Source organism: Leptonychotes weddellii, chromosome 7 (assembly GCF_054177405.1).
Source record: "Leptonychotes weddellii isolate Sample4059 chromosome 7, ASM5417740v2, whole genome shotgun sequence".
NCBI lineage: Eukaryota > Metazoa > Chordata > Mammalia > Carnivora > Phocidae > Leptonychotes > Leptonychotes weddellii.
In genome coordinates, this window is record NC_138375.1 from 83,705,698 (window position 1) to 83,728,646 (window position 22,949).

The 22,949-nt window shown below is 38.6% G+C and overlaps 1 protein-coding gene across 2 annotated transcripts in view; it reads left to right on the top strand.

Annotated features, from left to right (window-relative positions):
* The window catches only part of HAPLN1 (hyaluronan and proteoglycan link protein 1), a 74,315-nt gene that overhangs the window by 29,314 nt on the left and 22,052 nt on the right, over positions 1 to 22,949 (top strand). The window contains exons 1-2 of one of the 2 annotated variants that reach the window (XM_031029025.2): positions 12,388 to 12,709; positions 13,302 to 13,427. In XM_031029025.2, coding sequence (XP_030884885.1) covers positions 13,328 to 13,427 — 100 coding nt within the window. In that variant the 5' untranslated portion in view covers positions 12,388 to 12,709; positions 13,302 to 13,327. Of the gene's footprint in view, positions 1 to 12,387; positions 12,710 to 13,301; positions 13,428 to 22,949 lie in introns of those variants that run through there. The other variant, XM_006734137.3, reaches the window with a different exon arrangement.

Genomic DNA, 22,949 nt, shown 5'->3' on the forward strand with positions numbered 1-22,949 from the left:
AGTCTCCTTTATTCCTTCATTGTACACTCACTGAAAACTCACTAGATGCTAGGAGTACCTTTATAAAATATCATAAACTCACAAAAGATGGTTTTTGTCCTCAGTTGGGTATAAACTTTTTTAGCATGGAATCACTTTTAGGTGCTTCATTAATCATTTGGAAATTATATGATTGTTTCCTTCACTTGTGTGAAATGTGATGATTTGTTCAAGAGGTAAGTTGTGTGTGTATGTGTGTGGTATGTCTAATATCTAGGGGGCTACAGTATAGGGTTGTGCAGGTTGCGTACTATACAATACCAGGGGTTACCGTTCACTCTGCAGTGCATGGTACAAAACCAAAGCCTCTGAGCTCCTAGTGGGTCCCAGACGGTATCGTGGTACATAGTTTCTACCGTTTTGGAGCTTGCATTCCATATGCACCCATGCAACGGGTTGGATTCTGCTCTTGAATCCCATACAATATTCCTAGAACTACTTTAAACTAGTTGACCATCTTTTGATAGAGCCCGATATGGAAATGTACTAAAATTTTGGTGTGTTCTGTGATTACACTGATGCTGAACTTACAGCAATATCTCTGTTAATCTGGCATTCCTGAAGAGTAAGTGAAAATCCAAAACTAAAAGTTAGCCTGATATATTTTGAAATTTTTACATTTTATTTTTGTAAAACATTGACAATCTTCCTTACTAAATAGAGTATACATGACACGATTAAGACCATCCTTCTTTGTAATGGGTTCTAACAGTTACATTTTTAGGGTATTATTTTGAGATATGTAAAGATAAGGTAAATAACTTGTGGTGGTGGTGAAGCTTTGTTTAGATTACCTGCTAGCATCAGGAACAATGCAAATAGGCGTGACATGCAAGGCCTTCTTGTCCCTGCCCTGGCTGCCCGTCCATCCTGGCCCCAGCTTCTCCAGGTCATCACTCTGAGTCTCCTCCTCTGCAGTCCGCGGAGCTGTGCGCAGCCATCCAACAGCCCAAGGCCTGATAGACAGCAATACCTGTCGCCCTCTTCTCGATCTCCTTGTCTTGCAGATCCTGCTGAGCCATCATCTCCTTTGTAAAACCATTCCTGCCCCCACACCGCCCCCCCCAGCCTGGGTGAGGGGCCTGCCAAGCCTGTTGCATTGCACAACCTCGGAGGGGACCATCCCCATTGCATACTGGGGAACCCCTCCTCTTTCTCCAGTAGTGTCCTGAGTATGCCTCCATGCACTTAGCATTCCGCTCTGTTCTACTCCTTCGCAGCCACCCTGAAGGGTGACCACTTTGGGATCTGAAGCCTTATCTCTACTTGAATAAATTGGTGCTCCGTGGTTAAGTACTTGAATTGTGGCTAAATATGGCACAGGACTTAATTCAGGGGCCCTTAAGCTATATGAGGCTGGGTTTTCGCTCCCGAAATCTGCTCAGATTGTTCACTTAGCCTATCTGGCGGGTTTTTCTTTGTTGTGATTTCTGTCCTTCAGGTCATTTCTCCCATTTCCAGGGACTGTTGCTGCTGGCCGCTTTTTTCAGGTGTCCATTAGCACAAAGGAACACTGCTCCTTCTCCTCTTCCCAGCTGCTGTGTTTTTCTTCTCCCTTCTCCTCCCCTTCTCCCTCCTCCCAACTCCTCCTCTCCCTCTCCTACCTCCTCTTCTTCTCTCTCTCTCACCCCTCTCCCCAATTCCCCATTCCCCTCTTGCTCCTCCCCTGCTTTGCTCTCTCCTTCTTTCCTCTTCTGAGGGCTTCTCAGCAGTAGGGGCTTTTGCCCTTCAAACAATTGCTTACAAAAGCATGCATGCGTTTTTAGAAGCCAATCTCTGAATCAGCCATTGACATTTTATTTCCCATGACGTTCGTATCTTTAGTGGTTCTCTCAGTATCTGTTGTACGGTATGCATTAAAAATTATTTTCAGGTGTGAAGTTATTACCAACGTCTGAATGCAATGTCTGAGAACTGTGTGTGTGAGGTGCGTATGTGCTGTTTTGGGATAACGGTTTCTTTTGTGAAGAGTTGTGCAATGCTACCATGTCTCTTGCTTTCTAGGTACTATACTCTCAGGATTACATTTCATCACCTAGGTATAAAAACAGCTGCATAGCTGCTAAAGTTCACAAGGTGAAAGAGAATATTCAAAGGTCATTACTACACAAATAATCCTCAACTGTCCTTTGCTCAGCAGTGATGAGAACTTGGGTCATTTATGTTCATGGAATGATCATTGCCTTCTGTGAAAATTATGGAAGAGAAAAAAGGTGGTTTTTACGGTTGTTCCTTTCCTCTGAATTTTGACAGAACCCAACCAGGTACAATGTTTCCTCTCACTGTTCTCACTAGCATGGACTTGAGACTCTCCTTGAAAATTTACAAAGCCATGGTCACATTTGAAATGGAAAAGACCTTGGCGACTTAGTGTTGGTAACTCTAGTGGTGGGAATTTGGAGCCAGCTTGAAAGGAAGGGTCTGTGGGAAGGGTGGGGGTGGTAATTTTATGGTATTCACGGATTGAAAAACCTTTGAGATTTAGGTGTACATACTTTCCCTACTTCTTGGGAGAATACTGTCCATATTTTTACGTTTTGTACTCGTAGATGGTTATTTGGTTCTGAGTCAAAGATGAGCCTAATATTTATGTATCTCAAAAGTATTAAATGGCATTGTTATTTATGAAAGAAAGTTATAAATTATGTAGATATCTTTGGATCTAGAGTAGTCAGTTCTAAGTAACTAAGTAAATCAGTGCTTCTGTGCCTATAAAGAAGGTTGGTTAAATGGTATTGGTTGTTTTCAGAATGAACAAATGCCTCAGCTAAAGATGTAAATGAGGATTATTTAGTTTTAAAAGCTTCTAAAACACTTTCAAAGATCACTGTCTCTTAAAAACCTACCAGTGTGAATTCTTGGGCTGTATCTCACTTCATAAAACCAATTTGGAAACTTAATTTAATGAGCTTAGCTGTTGATATTTGCCAATTTAATTGGAGAGTATTGTATTCTCCCTCTTTGTGCTGTGTAGACACAGCCTTTTGGACTGGAACAGGCTTTGTTACTCTTAAGCCAATGAACTGAATTCTGATGAGGATCATGCTTTGACGTAGGATGTGAACCAATAGTAAACTTGCTTCAGGGTCTTGGAAGAGACCTTAAAAGTGGCAGCCAAAAGAGGTGGAGATTGCATCAAGCCCAGAGGAGACAGAAGTTTCTGCTGCTACTGAACATTAATGGATTTTGTTTTGTTTTTATCCTGACTTAGTACAATCAGATACCTCAGTAAATCATCGATCATAAAACTCTTCCTTGTATTTTGTAAAAAAATCAGAATTGATATATATTTAAAATCTTTCTACACCTTCTCAGAGTCTGATCACCGTATAAAATATATGTGAGTTACCTGATTCTTATTTTTTGTCAACTAGTTTAGAATTACATGGGGGGTTCAGTGGTGAGTTGAGAGTTGGATTTTGTGTTATGTAGAAAGCTTGTTACTGTTGCATCTGTGATGCCACAAAGCTATCTTGTAGATGGTTTGCAGTTGTATTTTTAGATCCAGTATTCATATAAGGTTTACCTGAGAGCTGTTGGAATTTGGAACTTTTTAAGAAATGCTAAAATTGTGAGTGAAACAGTCTTAAAGATTTTATTTATTTATTTGACAGAGACAGAGACAGCGAGAGCAGGAACACAAGCAGGGGGAGTGGGGGAGGGAGAAGCAGGCTTCCCCCTGAGCAGGGAGCCCAATGTGGGACTCCATCCCAGGACTCTGGGATCATGACCTGAGCCAAAGGCAGACGCTTAACGACTGAGCCACCCGGGCGCCCATGTGAGTGAAACAGTCTTAAAAATACTGTTTTGCTGGCTCAATTAGAAATACTTTCAAAAACAGGTTAATTAAAAGTGATGTTATGATCAGTTTTCTACTCATATAAACCCTACTTCTAAATATTTTACTTAAAAACTTTTGTTTCAAATTATAAGGGCCTGTAGAGGTTTCCATTCATTTAGTTGGAGGCATGTGAGCTCGATTCTAAATTCATTTTTACATGACCCACATTTAAAAGCAGTCCTCTCACTTGTCAATTTTATTGATATTTGCACATTAAAATATAAAGAAGAGAGCTATTTTCCATGGTTTTAAAATGATGCCAATGAGTAATAAAAAAATGGAAGTTGTTTTATTTTATTTGCTATAGTCTGTTTTTGGATTTGTTATTTGTAAGGGAAACAATGAGTTAACAATCTAAGCTCTTAATATTCTTTTATATATATATATATATATATTCATTCTATTAGAGTGTTTCAGAAAAACCTGTTCACTCTACATTTTTGGTTAAAGGGGGCCTTTCAATCTCTTTTAAATGCCTGTGCTTAAGTTCTATTTGAATTGCAATTCACTAGGAAATATGTCTACCTTTGCGGAGTTCTTAATGTAGTGCCAAATTCCTTGTTCAGTGTTCAGAAATCATTTATTATTACTGATAATGACAATAAGTCATTTGATTTTTTACATTAAGAAAAAAAATTTTGAAGTTTAATTTTATATTACTCAATATAATGCCTTGTTGTTGACACTACTGAGATTTTTGATCATGGAATCAAAGAATAAATTATAAAATAAGGTCTTTCTTACACAAGTATGCCTAGCAAGAATAGTCTTTAGAGTACGCTTATTCACTTTTAGAGAAAACTTTTTTTTCCCCCCAGAATGACGCTAACATATGTGTATGCTTTATTGTTGGTTTTGGAGGAAATTACTCTTGGCCAGAAGAAATGAAGAAAATTTTAGTGAAACTTTTATTTTAGTCAAAATTACTTCTACTACATAGAAGTAATTATTAGTCCCATAATCCAGTCATTGTTATAATGCCAACACGCTGTGTCGGCATTGAGCACATTAAAATATAAAGAAACTCTGAGATAGCCTGAGAAGGGGTAGCAATATTAATTTCTATCCTGACAGATTTAGTTATCTTTTAAGAATTTTTCATGACGTGGTTTGATTTTTTTTACCATTTTCTTTATGTGTAATGATAGAAAATGAATATTTTCTTCTGTATTCCATGAAGCATACACTTATAAGAGCATAGCAATATAAGATTCGTATCGATTACAGTCTAATTTTTAATGTTCTATGGTAAAATTATGGTTTTCAGGGCACCAAATGTAGGCTGCATTCTCCAAAGATAAATAGAAGGGAAGAGGTTGATTTTCTTTTAATATTACTGTCATCATCAAAATGCATTTATTGTTAATACATTAACAATGTATTTATTGACTTCCTCTACTGACAACTATCTGGTTAAGAAAATACTATTAATTATAGAAGACATGTTCCCGCCCAACCCTGAAAACTTAGAAATCTCATGTAACTGAAAAGCTTTTGAGTAGATGGTGAGAAGCCCACGGATGATATCTAGACAGAGCTGGCCACAACATGCCAAAACTGCTGGAGTCATTTCTACTACCCTCGAGAACTTGGAAACCATAGGTCTTCTTGTCCACCTGATGTACCAGTTCTTTCTCCAACATATTGTGAATTATCCACTAGAGTTAGAATTAGAATATTGGAATATATTGAGAGCAAGTCTGTGATAACCTCTGAGCCACCAGAGAGGAGAGTCTTGCTGACTGCCCATGTAAATGCACAGGGAAACAGACGTTTTTAAGTATGTAATGTCAGAATGAGTTGGTGTGTCTGAGTACATTTGCCATCCCACCTGTATGATGTGGCTACACGCAAAGGTCACTAAGAGCACACAATGACAAGAAAGTCCTCTTTTACTAGAGTTACAACTTATATTCTCTCCTTCCTGTCATAGGAGTGAATTTTGAAACTACCTGTCCAGTGGTATTAACCCATTTTAAGAGATTCCTGGCTGAAAAGGCCACACCACAAAATTGGAGAGGCCTACTGTACTCTGCTTACTGTTTTCATAGTAGAAAAATGAGTCAAATAAGATGTAAAATAAGTATATAATACTATCTTTATTATACCTATAAATGCATCCCCAACCTCAGTGTGAGATGGGATAGAGAACACAATTCCAACTGAAGGTATTGCATGCAAATAAATTTTGAGTGAAATGTTTGCAACTTTTAAGCATCACTTTAAGGTTAGGGTTTTACATAGTTTACAACCTAGAAGTGTCAGAATCCTACTGTATGTGCTTTATTCATTTATTCAACCAGCAATGCCAGACTGTTACTTGGAAACAAGAAAAGGCCCTACACTTGTTAATATGTGTCCGCACTGCTTCCCCCCCACACCCTAGGTATTCAACAAAAATTTGCAGAATCGAATACTATATGGAACACCAAATACAAGTTGTACTTTTATTCATGTATGCCTTTTTTCAATTTGTTTTGGAAAACCTATAAACAAAACCACTGCAGAATCCTTTCATAAAATTGGTTTGGGGGAAGTCTAACTCTCATCTCAAGAATTATTTAAAGCAGGTTCAGATGGGTTAATGAACAAATGCACTTTGATTAAAGGAAGGGATGCTGAGTTTGTCCCTAACTCCTTCCGTATTCTCTGAGAGAGAGAGATGGCAAAGAATAACCAGCCCAAAGCAGCAAGTGAATTGAATTGCTATTTCAACAAGCATTACTGATATTATCCCTTTAGAATCCATGAATTTATTTGCTGAGGACAGTCCTAAAATGCGATATGAGTAGAATGGAGGGCCTGAACTCTCCAGTAAGAAAAACATCACATAATAACAATAGTAACTAATTAACTACCGTGTATAAGACAGTGACATTTGTCATTGACTATTCCAATTGATGGCTAAAAACACATGACCCAAAAGCAGCCGGATGACTTCTGTCAGGATGACACAACTAGAAAATAGCAGAGCCAGGACTGAAACAAAATTTTCCCTTTCTTCCTTTACACTTAACACCGTATCTCCCCACCTGGCCTAGGAGAGCTCCAATGGACATGCTACTGGCTTTCCATCGAGCTAGAAATAGTTCTCCTGTTCACTCCGCGCCCTGGTTCAGATGATAAATCATACAGTTGTGTCAGATATCAAATAATGTGATAAATATTATAAAACATAGGAAGAGGAGAAAAGTGGAGAGAAAAATGGAGAGGTTGGGTGAGATTCGTACGCAATGAATGGAGAAATAGAAGGAGAGAAGAAAAACAAGAAAAGATAAAACAATGATGGAAAATTTAGAGGAAAAATGGAGGTAAAGTAGGTGATTTCAAAATACAGAAGAAGAACAGAAAAAGAAATAACCCATAAATTTTAAGATGCAGATTATTCTGAGAGTCATGAGGATCCTAGAAAGCAAAGACTGAGCACGACCAGATTAGAAAGGGCCCAGGGCTGGCCATCTAATTCAGGGCATCATAAACGCTCTTTAGCTTCTTCAGTAGCTTGTGCTTTCATAGAACAATGCAAGATAATAGGGAAAAATTATGTTCACTTGAAGTTTATATAGACTCACTCCCTGAGGGGAGTTGTATCATTCAACAGAGATTTTTTTTTTTTTTAGTTATGGCTTCTCTCTTGAGCGTTGGGTATATTCCAAGCAGTTCTGCATTACCCCATTGTGTGCGATAAATCCTGGGGCTTAGGTAAAGAACCAATTGTCCCTCCACACACTGAACAATTCAAATACATCATTAGTCTGAATTCTTTAGCTATCCTTTGGGTCAGAGGTCTGACCTGGGATTGCACACACCTGGAGAGTCGAAGCAGAAACCAAAGCCGACCAACAACAGCAGAACACCTGAGGAGCCAGCATAAGGTTATCATTTTTTTAAATCGTTAAACATGAAAAAAATATACAGTTTGAGAAGCCTACAATTTTTAATTCCATGAAATAGAGGCCATTCTAACAGCAATAAGGTAAAAAAAAAAAAGTTACTTCACAAAAACCCCCAATTTTAAATGAATTAATGTAACCTAATGAAGAAGTGCACTTTAGCAGTCCCTTCTCTTTCTTTCTTTTGTATTTTTTTTTTCATTTCACTGCACCGCTGACCAATTTTTAAGAAACACTGATCATGAACCCTCTTCTGCCTATAACTGGATCAGATTTAAAAGATACCAAGGAGGAAAAGATTCAGTCTATTTCAATGTAATTCTGTTAAATGAGATTCTTATTCAATCTTTAGCAACCTTTGCATTGATTCTTATAATTTTTTTTTTAAAGATTTATTTATTTGAGAGAGAGAATGAGATAGAGAGAGCATGAGAGTGGGGAGGGTCAGAAGGAGAAGCAGACTCCCCGCCGAGCAGGGAGCCCGATGTGGGACTCGATCCCAGGACTCCAGGATCACGACCCGAGCCGAAGGCAGTCGCCCAACCAACTGAGCCACCCAGGCGCCCCGATTCTTATAATTTTTAAACTAAATTTCAAGTGCTAAATTGAAACCTGGTTTAGTTCATTATGTCCTCAGTGGAGGAAAAAAGTAACTCTCACCATCCTCCATATAATAATACAGGTAACTCTTGAAATAGTGTTAAACTCTCCTCAGTCTTGGCTGCTTTAGTCCTTATAGCTGTTTCTCCCAGGTCCAGTTTTCCATTCATTCTTTCTCTTGGCACACGGAGGTCCTGGGTCTTGGGCACACAGTGAGGAAAGCATTGAGACTTTGCACTCAAACATGCCTTGTGCAAAGAGGGCTGTGATAAGTGCTACTCCTATAACCCAGTGAGAGAGGGATGAGGGACAGCATTCTGACTTGTGTGAACTGTAAGAGATCTGAGAGAACCAGCTAGGACAGCTGAAAGTGTTCCTCAGGGCACACAGGACCCCATGGATGGTGCTGGAGAGTGCAAGTTCTGGGGTCAGACTGCCCAGATCCCCAGGACCTCGCTCTGCATGCTTGGGACTCCACCACACTGACTCTATTGCAGGAATTACAAAATGTGTATAATAACATACTTCTTTGGGGCGCCTGGGTGGCTCAGTCAGTTGGGCATCTGCCTTCAGCTCAAGTCATGATGCCGGGGTCCCGGGATTGAGTCCCACGTCTGGTTCCCTGCTCAGTGGGGAGTCTGCTTCTCCCTCTGCCCCTCACCCTGCTTGTGCTCTCCCTCCCTCCCTCCCTCCCCCTCTCTCAAATAAATAAATAAATAAATAAAATCTTTAAAAAAAATAACATCCTTCTTCAATTGGGTTGTTTTGAGAAATAGTGATTAAATGGGTGAGGTTCCCAGGGCAGTGGCTAGCATATAGCAGTTGCTCAGGAAATATGTGGCCTAGCTCTCGTGGCACAGCAAACAGCATGCATGCCTTCCGACTGGCTTAGTTCCCCACTACCTAATACAGTAATTTTATTATTTTTTTTTAATTGAAGTATAGTTGACAGGCAATGTTACATTAGTTTAAGGGGTACAATATTGTGATTTGACAAGTCTATACGTTACCTTGTGTTCACAAGTGTAGCTACCATCCTAACACTAATTTTTTTAAAGGTTTTTATTTATTTATTTGACACAGAGAGACAGCTAGAGCGGGAACACAAGCAGGGGGAGTGGGAGAGGGAGAAGCAGGCTTCCCGCTGAGCAGGGAGCCCGATGCGGGGCTCGATCCCAGGACCCTGGGATCATGACCTGAGCCGAAGGGAGATGTGTAACGACTGAGCCACCCAGGCGCCCCACTAACACTAATTTTAACACAGTAGTTTAAGGACTAGCAATTGGCCACTTTGGTATTAGACTGTTGGTATTAGTTTATCTTTATTTCTATCAAACTATTAGACTTTTATGTTGGCCACAGTATCTTGCTTCTGAATAGTGGTTTAGTTATCACCCAAGCAGAACTGTAATATTACAGTCCTATCATAGGTCTTTGACCAAGAACACAGATATTTCCACGTGAACTCTTGAAACTGGTTGTGGCATCGGGCGGCAAGGTTTGGGAGGCTGTAAAAAGAGACCATTGATGTGTGAGTTGCAGCTAAACTGAGCACTAGTTCAAGGCTGGTAATAACAGGTTGTATAAAAGTCCCCCAAATTTCCCAAGTTCTACTCATATCAAAAATGAAAAATTTTTACCTAACATAGCTGGATACCCGGAGAAAACATTGTTACAAAATGCAAACAAACAGGAGTCCATTCATTCACTCGCAAGACCACCCGCTATGCCTGAGGCATCCCTCACTGAGGCCCAGCGCTCAGCTCAGACAACGGGCACAGCCCTTGTCCTCAAGGACCTCCATCCAGTGTGCGGTACCTCATGTTGTACTGCCGTTTGCTTAAACACTGAAGATCGTGTCCCTAGTGTTCGTTTGTCTAGTTTCACCTCTTTTGGTAAGACAGTCGTTACGCTGCTGGGGTAGCAAAGATAACTCCCACTCTCTCCTACCAGGAGTGTCTGAATGCCTGGTGGGCACTCAGAAGCGCTCACTGACATGCGCCTCTCTTCTAATCACAAATCACTGAAGATGTGCAACATCCTTTTTAAATTGAAGATGATGGGGTGTGTGTGTGTGTGTGTGTACGCATGTGAGCCACCAAGGCAGTGTTCATGACACCCGATGGTATTATAAATGAATAGAAATGAGGCAGAGCACAGTCATGTTAAAGAAAATACCATCTAACTTCTCCCATGTAAGTCTTGGGGCAAAAAGTGTATATTCACATATAACACAAGTTAAGGATTTAAGACCATAGTAGGTTCAAGTTAAAGAGCCTAAATAAACAAGGCAATTAAACAACACATTAAGCTTCACTTTCAGAAAAGTAAGTGCAACTTTTTATAGTAGGTGTTGCTTTGGCTTGAAAGCAAATACAAACTTTACTCCTTACTAGATATGGGACCTTCAGCAAGGTAACTGTCTGAATCAGGAAATACGGAAGTTTTGGTCTCATGAGCTCAAGCATTCCATGAACCATTGTCGGTACCATGCTTAGCATAGCACTTGGCAAATAGACTTTCAGTTAAAAGGAATTGCTGTTAGGGGCACCTGGGTGGCTCAGTCGTTAAGCGTCTGCCTTCGGCTCAGGTCATGATCCCAGGGTCCTGGGATCAAGCCATGCATCGGGCTCCCTGCTCCGCGGGAAGCCTGCTTCTCCCTCCCCCACTCCCCCTGCTTGTGTTCCCTCTGTCGCTGTGTCTCTCTCTGTCAAATAAATAAATAAAATCTTTATTAAAAAAAGCAATTGCTGTTAGAATTATTATTTATCACCCCCACACCACTTGGGATGTTTGCAATTAAAAACCGAGTCCTTGGACAGTTAGTATGTTAATTCAATGGGATGAACCCTTGGTGATATAACTTTTAATACTATGGTATGGAATTAAAGGAGATATATAAATTTGTGTGTAATATATTTTGAGGAAAAGTGAATAAAAATCAGGATGACTGTAGTGATATGATGCACAAGTCTAAAAGTGGGTGTGTGTGTGTGTGTGTGTAAATTATACTGTAAATGACCACACAAATGGGAAAATTAATATAGCAACTTCTCTGCCTCTGTTCCTCTGATCCCTCACTTTTCGAATTTCTCCTTTCTTTAACTGCTGAAATTGTATGCTTTCCTCACACTCTCTTCCACATTTTCCTTTCCTTTGATTCCTGTGGCAAGCAGAGAGCCCCCCGATACCTCTTGTGCTGGTTTGCTCATTGTTTTATGTTTGTGTATATAATTGCCCCAATGATATCCCAAATTCCAGGAGATCACCTTTATTATGTTTATTCACCCAAAGTGCAATTCTGGGCTGAAAACTGATAATATTTATAAGTAATATTTCTATGGACAAACATCTGTAGCTTCAAAAAAAAATCATTATTTCCCAAAAACCCTCAGAGGAACAAGCAAGTGAACTTCAGAAAATAAGATTAGCAACTCAGGTAGAATTTTGAAGGTGACACTCTGAGCTTCCTAGAAAAGTAAGTTTCTTAATTTGCTCATCCATCATCTTCTTTCTGTGACATAAGGAAGAGAAAGAAAAGGGACAAAGCTAACACGAACGACTGAAGCCGTAGGCATCCCAGCGATGCTGAGTTTTAGAGGGAAGAATGCAGGGAGGTGGCTCTGTCCCAGGAGAGACAGGGGACACCCGTGACTCGTGTTATCATCACGCTCCGGAGTCGAGGCTGGCCTACAAGGACCTCCAGGAACAGACTCAAAGCTCTTTAATAAGTATTCCAGGGAGTCAAGCTTTCCTGGAAAAAACAAATTAGTGTGAGAAGCCAGTACTGTGCAATTTCAGTTTTAAAAATAGCCAAGTGTTGTTAGGGCTGCTATGTAACGACAGAAAAAGAAAGCCCTTGTTAATATTTGCCTCAGCTTTCACATTAAAACGGAGGAGCAACCCTGAAATTCTTGCCTGGCAAATACGGCCAAGGTCATGAGGCTTGTATCCCTTGGAGTCACTTTTTAGTCCTTCAGATGACAAAGTTTGGGGGGGACCATGTCCCCTTTTCTCAAATTGGTCTTGCAATAAAGGACAACCCAGCGATGGCCCTGCCTCTTTCACTTACGACCAGAGCTGCGCTTTGCTGTCCGGTTCTGCTCTCCATCCGCCTCATTGCCCCGGGAGGCTGGCAGGGACGTTGCCTGCAGCCGGCCGTGCCTCGGCCCTCTGCAGAGACCCTACCTGGCGCTCGGAGTTGGTGCGTCAGCATTTCAGGTAGAAATGAATGAAAAATCAATCAGGATGACTGCAGTCGTAGCATGCACAACTCGAACCTAGTTTGTCCCTCATTTTCAACTCTTCACCATCGACCCAAGCAAGGTTTAAGATGGTAAGTGAATCTCTAATAAATGTGTTGCTTTTGCTTCACCAGGGATTTTTTTTTTTTTTTGGTCTTCTTTTTTTATTCAGAACAAGCAAATCTAACCTGCTCAGGAAGCTACATGTAAAATGAATGATGATGTCAACTTTCAAGCATGTATTCTTTATTTGCCCTGGTTGAAGATTCTAATTCGACCAGGGATCACTCCCCTATAGATACATCAAATGGTTGTTCTGTCAAGTAATACTTCAAATTCAGAGATTTAAATATTTTTTAAAGTCTTTCTATATCATTGCCATAGCTTTTTGTAACCAACTATAACTCTTTATATCAAAACAATACTGATTTAAATTTCTAGATTTACAATTCTGCAGAGATAGAGTTAAACACTGTTTGGACTCTGGCTACATAAGGGAAACTGGAATTTTTCAAAGCTGCAGTCTTCAGCTCCCAAAGACAGCTACAGTAACCTTCTGAACAGATTGGGTTAAATATTTTTACAGACACATTCTATGATGATAAGGCGGTAATAGGTAGTGCAGTGCAACACTCCAAAGGGTTCCAAATCTCACAAGCTTCTTTGTATGTGATGCTCTCACAGTGAAGAAGACTCCCTGGGTTATAAAGATGAAGAGTCTACTTCTTCTGGTGCTGATTTCAATCTGCTGGGCTGATCATCATTCAGACAACTATACTCTAGATCATGACAGAGTTATTCACATCCAAGGTAAGAAAACACAGGTTCTCTTATGAAAGTCAAATTAATTTCAAGTCACTTGGAGTTCGGATGTTTGGTTGGTGCTTCTGAATTTTAGTTCTGCTGCATTGACTTTTTCTTTTCCTTTCTGTTAATTGGTGAACATGCTCTCCAGCTTTTGACTGCTATTGCATTACAGTAGGGTTGAGAATTGAGGATGATTAAAGTGGAATGGCTTACGAATGTCCAGCTGCAGGCGGGTTGATGCCATTGTTCAAGGCTTTGTAGTACAGTTGCTGTCTTCTAAGTAGAATGCAGGGCATCAATTTATTTAAATGTAAGCGAGAGGGGGGAGACAGAGGAAGTAAAACTTAGGATGTAAGGTCATTCTGTGAGAGTGATCATTAAGAAAAACAATGTGAAAACGAAAGTCAGACAAGCTAAGGTTCAAGAGAGATTAACTCACTTTCTGACACTCTCCTCTGCTAAAGCTTTAGTTTCCCATCCAGTATATTGCTCCTGCATATTTCTTTTTTTGTTGTTTTTTTGGGTTTTTTTTCTTTTTCTTTTTCTTTTTTTTAAATTTTATTATGTTATGTTAGTCACCATACAATACATCATTAGTTTTTGATGTGGTGATCCACGATCCATTGTTTATTTCTTTTCAGCTCGGCTGAATGCTAAGCCTGAGAGCTGTAGCAAGATTTGAGGCTGCAGTAAAATGCAGCTGTCTCCTCAGTCCCAGCTTCAGATGAGGGACATCCTGCATTAAGAAAACTGAGAGACTTATGCAATAAGAAAAAGAGAGTTTTGTAGTGTCTCTCTTTGCCCTTGGATGCTGAATAATTCAAATAAGAATTATAGACCATAACAACTTAAACATATGATGATATTAATTTTAGATGAACTCAGTTTGGGGACAAGAGGCATTCTAAGTTTGCCAAGAGACATAAAACATTAAGTTATATCTTCAAGGTCAAAAGTGTACTCTCAGAAAACTGCCATCCACTGTTGGAAAGTATGATTTGTGAAGGTCAAATGATAGTGTAAGTCTTGCTAGAAGTATTTTCCTGCCTACATTATGACTACACAAATAGAATTCTGAATTTGACAATGTCTAGCTATTTTAGACATCTCTCTTACAGTTCTCTTTGCTTCCCACAGCTTTATGTTTTCCAATGTTGGACCGTGAAAAGGAATTATATAATCATAAATTTTACTATGCAAGCTGCTGACTCAGCTATTTCTTTTAATGTGTATAGTAGAATCCAAGCTGTCTCCCAAAGGCTTTACGGTATTTACACAAAAAGATTTCTTGAGGAGGGATACCATCCTTTAACATCTAATCGCAGAATTCAATTCAGCCAAAATAGTAATACCTACTCATTAACAATAGCAGTTTTAAATCCTCTGTAAAATAAATTTTGGCTGTGGTTTCAAGTAATTATTAAATTCCTGTTACATTATTAACCATGTATAAAACATTTAGTCTAAATTGCACCCAGAGTATGAAAATACCATTTTTAAAATACTCCTGGGGAGTCTGTAAGTCAGACTCAAGTGTTCTCAGTGAGGAAAAGTTCTGTTGCTCCAGCCTTTCCAACCCCATATACTCTGCTGAAATTTAGTGCAAAGGCATTTTTGACACAAGTGATCCTAATTATCCAGATCATTTGCATATACTACACAATTTTTTTAAGTGACTTAATAGTCCACTTCATTTTAATTGTAAATTCATATGCTTAGAAAGTTACTCACAGCTTTCAAGTAATAAAACTACAAGGCCTATACTTTGCTTGTGGAAGTTGATACTGAAATGTGATTTGGGACAAGATTATGATGCTACGTCCATGAGTCGGAATTTATTTTAAAATTGCTCTAAATACCCATCATTGTTATTTTTATTCAATAAAAAGTTTTCTTTCTCCTTTATGATTGCATTCAGATTGAACTTTCATATTCTTCAGTCCTTCAGAAAAATACATCCAAGTGGTCTGCCATACTTTCAGTTGTCTTTTACAATGCAAAAGTGAACCAGAGAGCACAGTAAATAATCATTGAAGCAGATGACCTTTACTACGTACTGAAATACTATATTATTTTCTCACATTTAAAACTGTTATTTATCAAACTTGGCCCAGAAGTAATTTAAGGGAGCTGAAATCCTCCTAAAATTTTATATGAATTTTACAGTCAGAAGATTAAATTAGTAATCTAAATCTCAAATTCCTGAATCGGACTGATAAGCAGTATGAGCTTCTCTCAGTGATAAGAAATTGTTCAAAATTCATGTTACTACAAAAACAATTTTTCTATCTCCTGTTTTTCATTAAATTTCTATTTTTGTACTATAAGTTCTCCAGGCCTAAATAATACCAGAGGAATAATGCCCATCATCCTCGAATTCTCCTTGGCTGCCATGATAAAGATGTTCAACACTTTAAGACATTCTTGAGTCACATGCGTAAGAGTTACCTAATTATTTTTCTGAGGGCTTCCTCCCAGTTTTGTTGTGGGAGCTTTCATAGAGATAGAGGCACAAGAATCTTAATCTGGGTTAAAAAATAAAAATAAAAAGGTCAGGTTAGAGGGGGGAAAAAACAGCAAGTGGGGGTCCCTGTGCAAAGTGTTTCTAGTGAAAAGCATTTTCTTGTGATGAGAACTCTCCCAACTTCCCATGGGGAAAAACACAGGTTTAAATAAAATTGCATGAGTACTAATTCATTCCCTTTATTTTTATTTTTTATTTTTGTTCAATTTGGTTACACGAGAAAGCAAATTCCACTTGTCCATGAAGTCTGTTGAAAATGCGTAGTCAGTATATTCACTTGTATATCATACACTGTCCTCATGTAGGGAAGGGTAATTTCCTCAATTACTTCTACAGGAAGAGATAGCTTTCGCTAATGTCTTCTCCGTAACACTCTCAACAAATGGATTAGACTCCTCATTTCATAAGGTGCCTCGTCAAACAACTTCTAAATCCTTTGAAACTTGAGATCATTAGGAAGAATTTTGTACGGAGTACCAAATCACACAAAAGCACAATTTTTTAAATATTTGGATCGGGTCCAAAAACACTTTGTGTAGACTTTCAATTTCCAATAGAAATTCAGAGATGATGAATATACTTTTTAAAATACAAGTCTTAAGACAGCAGAGAAATGTTATGACCACTTGCCCATTAACCAATGTGAAAAGCAAAGTAGTTACAGTTACACTGAATACTGAAGTGCTTGACCTTACCCAGATTGGAGAGCCAGCACTTCCTGCCTCTGGTGTTCAAGAAAAGGGGTTCTGATGGCAAGTTCAAGGTTGTTAGCCTTACTGCCACTTACTGGTTTTAGACCTTGGACATCTTCCTCAAGTCTCAGTTACCACATCTAGAAAACTGGGCATGATCACAGATTCCACAGAGCATTGTGAGAATTAAATTAGATAATACATAGAAAAGTGCCTAGTACTGAGCCTGGCAAACAATAAGCTCCTGGTAGATAATAGTTGTTGTTGTCATGCTTATTACTTCCTAACCATCATGGAAAACTGACTTTTATGGGCTTAGGGGGGATGGGTTAAATGGGTGATGGGGATTAAGGAGGGCCCTTGTGATGAGCGCTGGGTGCTGTGTCCAAGTGTTGATTCACTAAATTCCACATCTGAAACTAATGTTGCACTATATTTTAACTAACTAGAATTTAAATAAAAACATGGGGAAAATATTAATGAAAATAATACAGCAACAAAAAAATGACTTTTAAACATAAAAGGGAGCCCAAATACTGGTGAAAAGATGTCAACTTGTCAAATTCATTTGTTAACAGAACCATATCATTACCTTATTTCTAAGGAAGTAAATATTTTCTAAGTTGCCTTCTTTGTCCTCTTTAATTTCACAATTTAAGATTTCCCCTCATCTGATCATTTTTACTTTCCTTGTGGAAACTGACGCTTTCCAAACTTAATATTTAAGGTGAACACATATAAGCTACTTTAAATTTTTTGAAAGAATAATAAGAGGAAAAAATAATGTATATCTGGAAGCCCCGCGGGAAGCGGACACTCCCACTCAGTGTGGTTAGCCCCTCCATCCAGTGTGTGTCCCAAAAAACCCCTCTGTTCCAGTGTAACATGTGTCCCTTTATGCTAACACACCTCCCTTGCCTCATCACACTGTGCGCTTTGGAACACCCCAACTGTATAGTAGTGCTTGGCATACAGTAGGTGCTTAACATGTTTGTCGAAAAATGAATGAGTGTAATGAGTACTATCATAATGAGGACTTCTGAAATCCTGTGGCATTCACAGCATTTAGTGACACATGGTGAGGGCTGGATGAACACTGTATGACTGCTTCCGTTCTGTAACGTTGGCATAAGTTAAATCATCATTTATGGGATTTAAGAACTTAAAAGAACTAGTGTAGATCATCTAGATCAATATCCCACCATACCAATGAGGAAATCAAGACCCACAGCTTTTATGTTGCTTGTTCCAGGTGGCATGGCTGATGAGGGGAAGTTTCTCTCTGCTAATCTCCTCCCCTTCTTCAAATCTGGGGTCATTTCCCACTTTCTTAATGAATTCTCCCTGTCAACTGCATTCTGCCCCTCCTCTGGCACCCCAATCTCTCTCATACCTTCCTTTCCTTTTCTCTACAGCACTGGGGTTATCTATTCCACTTATTTTTATGTAATTGTATCCATCTCTGCCACGTGTGTCCCTCAGCTCCACAAGGGTAGGTAGGGATCTTTGTCTGTATCCCAGTCACCTAAACGATGACCTGGCACATGGTAGGTGGTCGATACATGTTTGTTGAATAAATCCAGGACCAAAATCCAGGTACTTTTCCTAATCAAGTCCTAGTCAGTCTTTCCAAAGCTCAGAGATGTCTTTCTAGTTCATGGAATGAGATGAGGAAGAGGATTATGAGTTTGGTAGCAAATTTGGTTGTATGCATGGTTCTCACACTGCACATAGCATCTTACACTCCATGAGAGTCCACCCAGGGCAGGAGGCAGCAATCTTCCTGATGTGTGCATGAAGCTTTGAAGAGTATCCAATTTACAAATGGCCACTGCAATGCTATCCTGTTCCTTGTAATATCCGCAGAGTCGGGATCTGGTGGTGCAGAGTGGATCAAAGAGGGTGGAGTGAATTTAATAATGTGTGATCACAAATGATCCACAGAGCCAAAATTTCATGTGAGAACTAGATAAGTGTTACTCCAGCTTAATTTTCTCTCTTCCACTTAAAACTCATTTGGACTCTGAGTCTGTTTTGAAAAGTTAAATTAATTCATTTTTATATTTTTGAGGCAGGGTAATGCTATTTGCCACAAATGCAAAATCCACAAAGATCAAGTATATTTTCCAAACTGCATTTAGAACATATACACTATTAGTAATATTAATTAATATTAATAATTCAATCTAGAAATTATTGGCTATATAATATCAACTAACTTCATCATGAGATTATAAAAATTAGCAACATCATTAAGTATTAGATGACCTTTCTAAAATCTACCAGTTTATGACAGGACATAAAGCCAAATACGATAATAAGAACCAATTATATTAAACACAGGCTTATCATTTGATCAAACTAAGAATATCACCATATGAATATAATAGATGAGTCCCCTGATGCAGGCAAAGTATATATAGGCATACACATACATATGTAAAAATACTCATACACTGCACACATACCTATATACATTTATTTGGGCTGCTATGAGACAATACCATAGACTGAAGTGGCTTATAAACAACAGAAATTTATTTCTCACAGTTCTGGAGGGTGAGAAGCCCAGAATCATAGCTGTGACAGATTTGGTGTCTGATGAGAGCTAGCTTCCTGGTGCACAGATGGCTGTCTTTTCTCTGTGAACTCACATGATGGAAAAGAACAAGGGACCCCTCCTGGGTCTTTTTTTTATAAGGGCACTAATCCCATTCATGAGGGTCCCACCCTCATGAGCTAATCACATACCAAAGCCTCTGCCTCTAAAAACCATGACATGGGGATCACCATTCCACATATGAATTTTGAAGGAATACAAACATTCAGGCTACAGCAAGCTCCTCCTCCATTAGGCACTGGGCGTAGAATGATGAAAAAACACCTGGTCTTTGTCTTCATGCAGCTTTTAATCTAGTGGGAGACAGACATTACTAGGAATATGGAACTACTGACTATGATAACTGATGGAAAATTATGGAATGCTACAGAGAGAAGACAGCATTATCTTGTTATTACTTTTTTTTTAAACAGAAACATACAAAATATCAGTTTCTTTAAACCATAGATTTAAGTCAAACATGACAATACCTTTCTTCAACTACATAGTTGCTACATTAGATACACACCCATATATAAACATATGTGTGTATATATATATGCATACATAATGGTTATAAATAGAAAAGGCAAGGAATGAAATGATTATAGATTAATATACAATTTCTATAAATTCCTTCATCTGGATTCAGAAATATGTATATTTTCATACCAACTTTGCATCTGCTAGCCCTGCCCTAGTCTTCCCTGCATTTGTGTGTCCTTTTGAGAAAATCTGCAGTCACTTAATAAACATTGGCCTCTTTCATGCAAAGCATTGGGTTACTCTCTAAGGAAGGACAGACCATCTCCTCAGTGAGCTTGCTGACAAGAGTATCAGCACAAGAAAAAGGTGACAAAAAGGAGTAAAATAAGTAGTAAACAGAGGGAGAAATATAGAGAAAAGAGTAATTAGCTACTAAACAAAAAAACTCTTACTATTTAGAACTTTATATCCATATCACTGAACTTTTTTATCACGTAGATTTAAATCCATAAAATACATCTGAAGAATATTTCTAAACTTGTTATTGAGTATCCTAGAACGCTGATTCTGTGTTGTGCTATAAAGCATATTAAAGCAATACATTTTAGACTATTTCCAGGTATAAAAACCTACATTTAATAATCTCTTCAGGTAACAACAAATTCATACTACCAGCTATTGCTTTCTCTGTTCCATTCTGGGTGCTGAAATGGGCAAATCATGCGGGAAGCCAATAATTATTTGGAAACTTTCCCAAGTACCCAGAAAATCCATTAAACAGAGAAGCCTTTCCCTTTGGTTGCAACTTTGCAAGAACCAATGTTGACTCAGCTAAAGCACTGACTTACAGCTTAATGGCTTAACGTTAATTTTAACACGCTGTTTCTCTGACTTTACTAGATATCAAGAAAAAAATAGGTTTAGATTTCTTTATTGCTTTGGCTCTTTATTTTAAACATAAAGTGGAAAATTACTGTTTCAGGAAAGTCTTCTGGCATAGAAAAATCTACCAAAATGCTAAGTTAAAATATTCAATTAAGAGGTTATCAAAGTGATAATACACAGGGGGGATAAATCTTGGTTTGGAAATACTTTCATTTCAAAATGAAGACACTGAAAACATAAGAAATCTAAAAGTTCTATAAAACTTCTTCAAAAATATTTTGTGTGTGTTGTAGTAGCAATAAACATGTGTGCCCCCCAAAATGATTATCAAGTAGCCAATACAAATAGTAGCCATTTTAATCTTGTTTTAATTACACATGTTGGTTACTTGACTTCACCGTTGACTCAGTGACTAATTAACACATGTGTGAGTTCTGAGCAGTATGTTTTCACACACTTACAGATTACTCTGTGAAGTTTATTGAACAACTTAAACAAGAATTCTCCCTACCTTTTCCAAACACTGTCAACTCAAAAGGGACAGGGACATTACAGGTAAAAACACAGAAAGTCCACAGTCCATCGCATATGAAATTAACAAGGCGTCTTAGAACAGGGAGCGTTCACTACAGTCAAGTGTGTCAATTAGGTGAAGAAGGTGGGAAAAAGAGGAGTGTCTTACCTTGTTTCTAAAAGAGACTATAAATTTAAAATAAGAATACCATTGAAAACATATCCCTGAAGTGAGCAGATTCCCACTTCTAGATGATTCTATTTGTAATGGTGCTCGCTTTGCCTCCTTGCTTTGCCTTGTTCCTAGAAAGCACTGGGAATGATGTTTGTGTATTTGGCCCAGAGTTACTGAATGCTGGTGAAGGCACAGGTGAACGAGAGATACGGCAGTTAAAGATAGGTGTCTTTACAAGTCGCAATAGGCATTACGTAAATTTCTTACGTTCTTAGTTATATGACTGTATTTTGTCACTATGGATTTATGATTATCTGTGACTAATAATGTTACTAGGAAAAATAATTAACATTTTCACACAAGGGTCTCTTTTTTTCTGGTTTTTTGCTTTTTTTTTAAGAGGAGAGGGGTAAATTTTAAAATTTTCTTCCCTAGTGTAATGTGGGTTATGAGTAATTCTTACTTTCTCTTGAAAAGTGTCATAAATTATGCTGACAGGCTTTAAATCTCCAAAACCTGCATATGAATATTTTTAATTCTCACTTTGCTTTGTCTTTTATGGCATAATCATTAACAAAGGGTCTTATGGCTTAAAGTACTGAAAAGCTGATTAGATGGGTAGTACTGTACTTCGCTGAAATTATTTTCATGTAAAAAAGACACCTTATCCTAAAAGATGAATAAAGTAACAGGATTTTATAGACTGCCCACAATATATTAAGATCAACCTTGCTTCAAGACCAAGCTTCTTGAACTTTTCTTATATCTATTTAATATTGGCCTGTATAGTAATTAAATCAGTGAAACAAATGAACTCATAAACAATTAATATAAAAGTGTTTTTAAGGGAAAAAATGTTATGAGGGGGGCCCCAAAGGGTCATGGGATGAATCGCTTTAGAGGGGAGTCAGGAGGGGTTCTGTGAGGTGAGATCTGAATAGTAAGCAGGAACCAGTCACATCAAAAGCTAGGGACAAAGCTCTCCAGGTAGTGAGTGAGAAATGAAAATTCTCTGAGATGGGAGTAAACATGGTGTTTTCAAGCTGGAAAGAAGCTGGGGGGACTGCAGTCTCACCGTGACGAGAGTATGGTTTAAGATGAGGTGGAAAGAGTAAGCAGGAGGAGACCATAGTACTTTATATTTGGTCTATAGTACAGAGGTCAGATTTTATTCTAAAAACATTGAAAAATGGTTAAAGATTTTGAGCAAGAGAGTGCTGTAAGATGATTTACGAATACAAAAGACTACATGACTACTGGATTATGGTGCGCCAAGAGCAAAGGTGAGATCTTTCAGAGGGTTTTGAGGTAGTTTAGGTGAGAAATCATAGTGGTGTGGACCAGGATGCTAGCAGTAGAGATGGGTGGTAGAGACAGATGGAGATCAACCAATTCGGGGGACAAAGAAAAAGGAGGTAGAGATGGCAGCACGTGCTGACAGACTGGATATAGAGGTTAAGGGAAAGGGATGTATCAAACACACCTTCTAGATTTTGCCTTGAACAAATGCATGGATGATGGAGGCATAAATAAATTGAGGAGGATCGGGGAAAGGACAGGTCTGGGCAGGGGAAGAGGGACTCAAGTTGTCGCTTCGGCATCCAACATATGCCCAGCAGGTAGATGGATTTACTCATTTGGTACTCAGGGA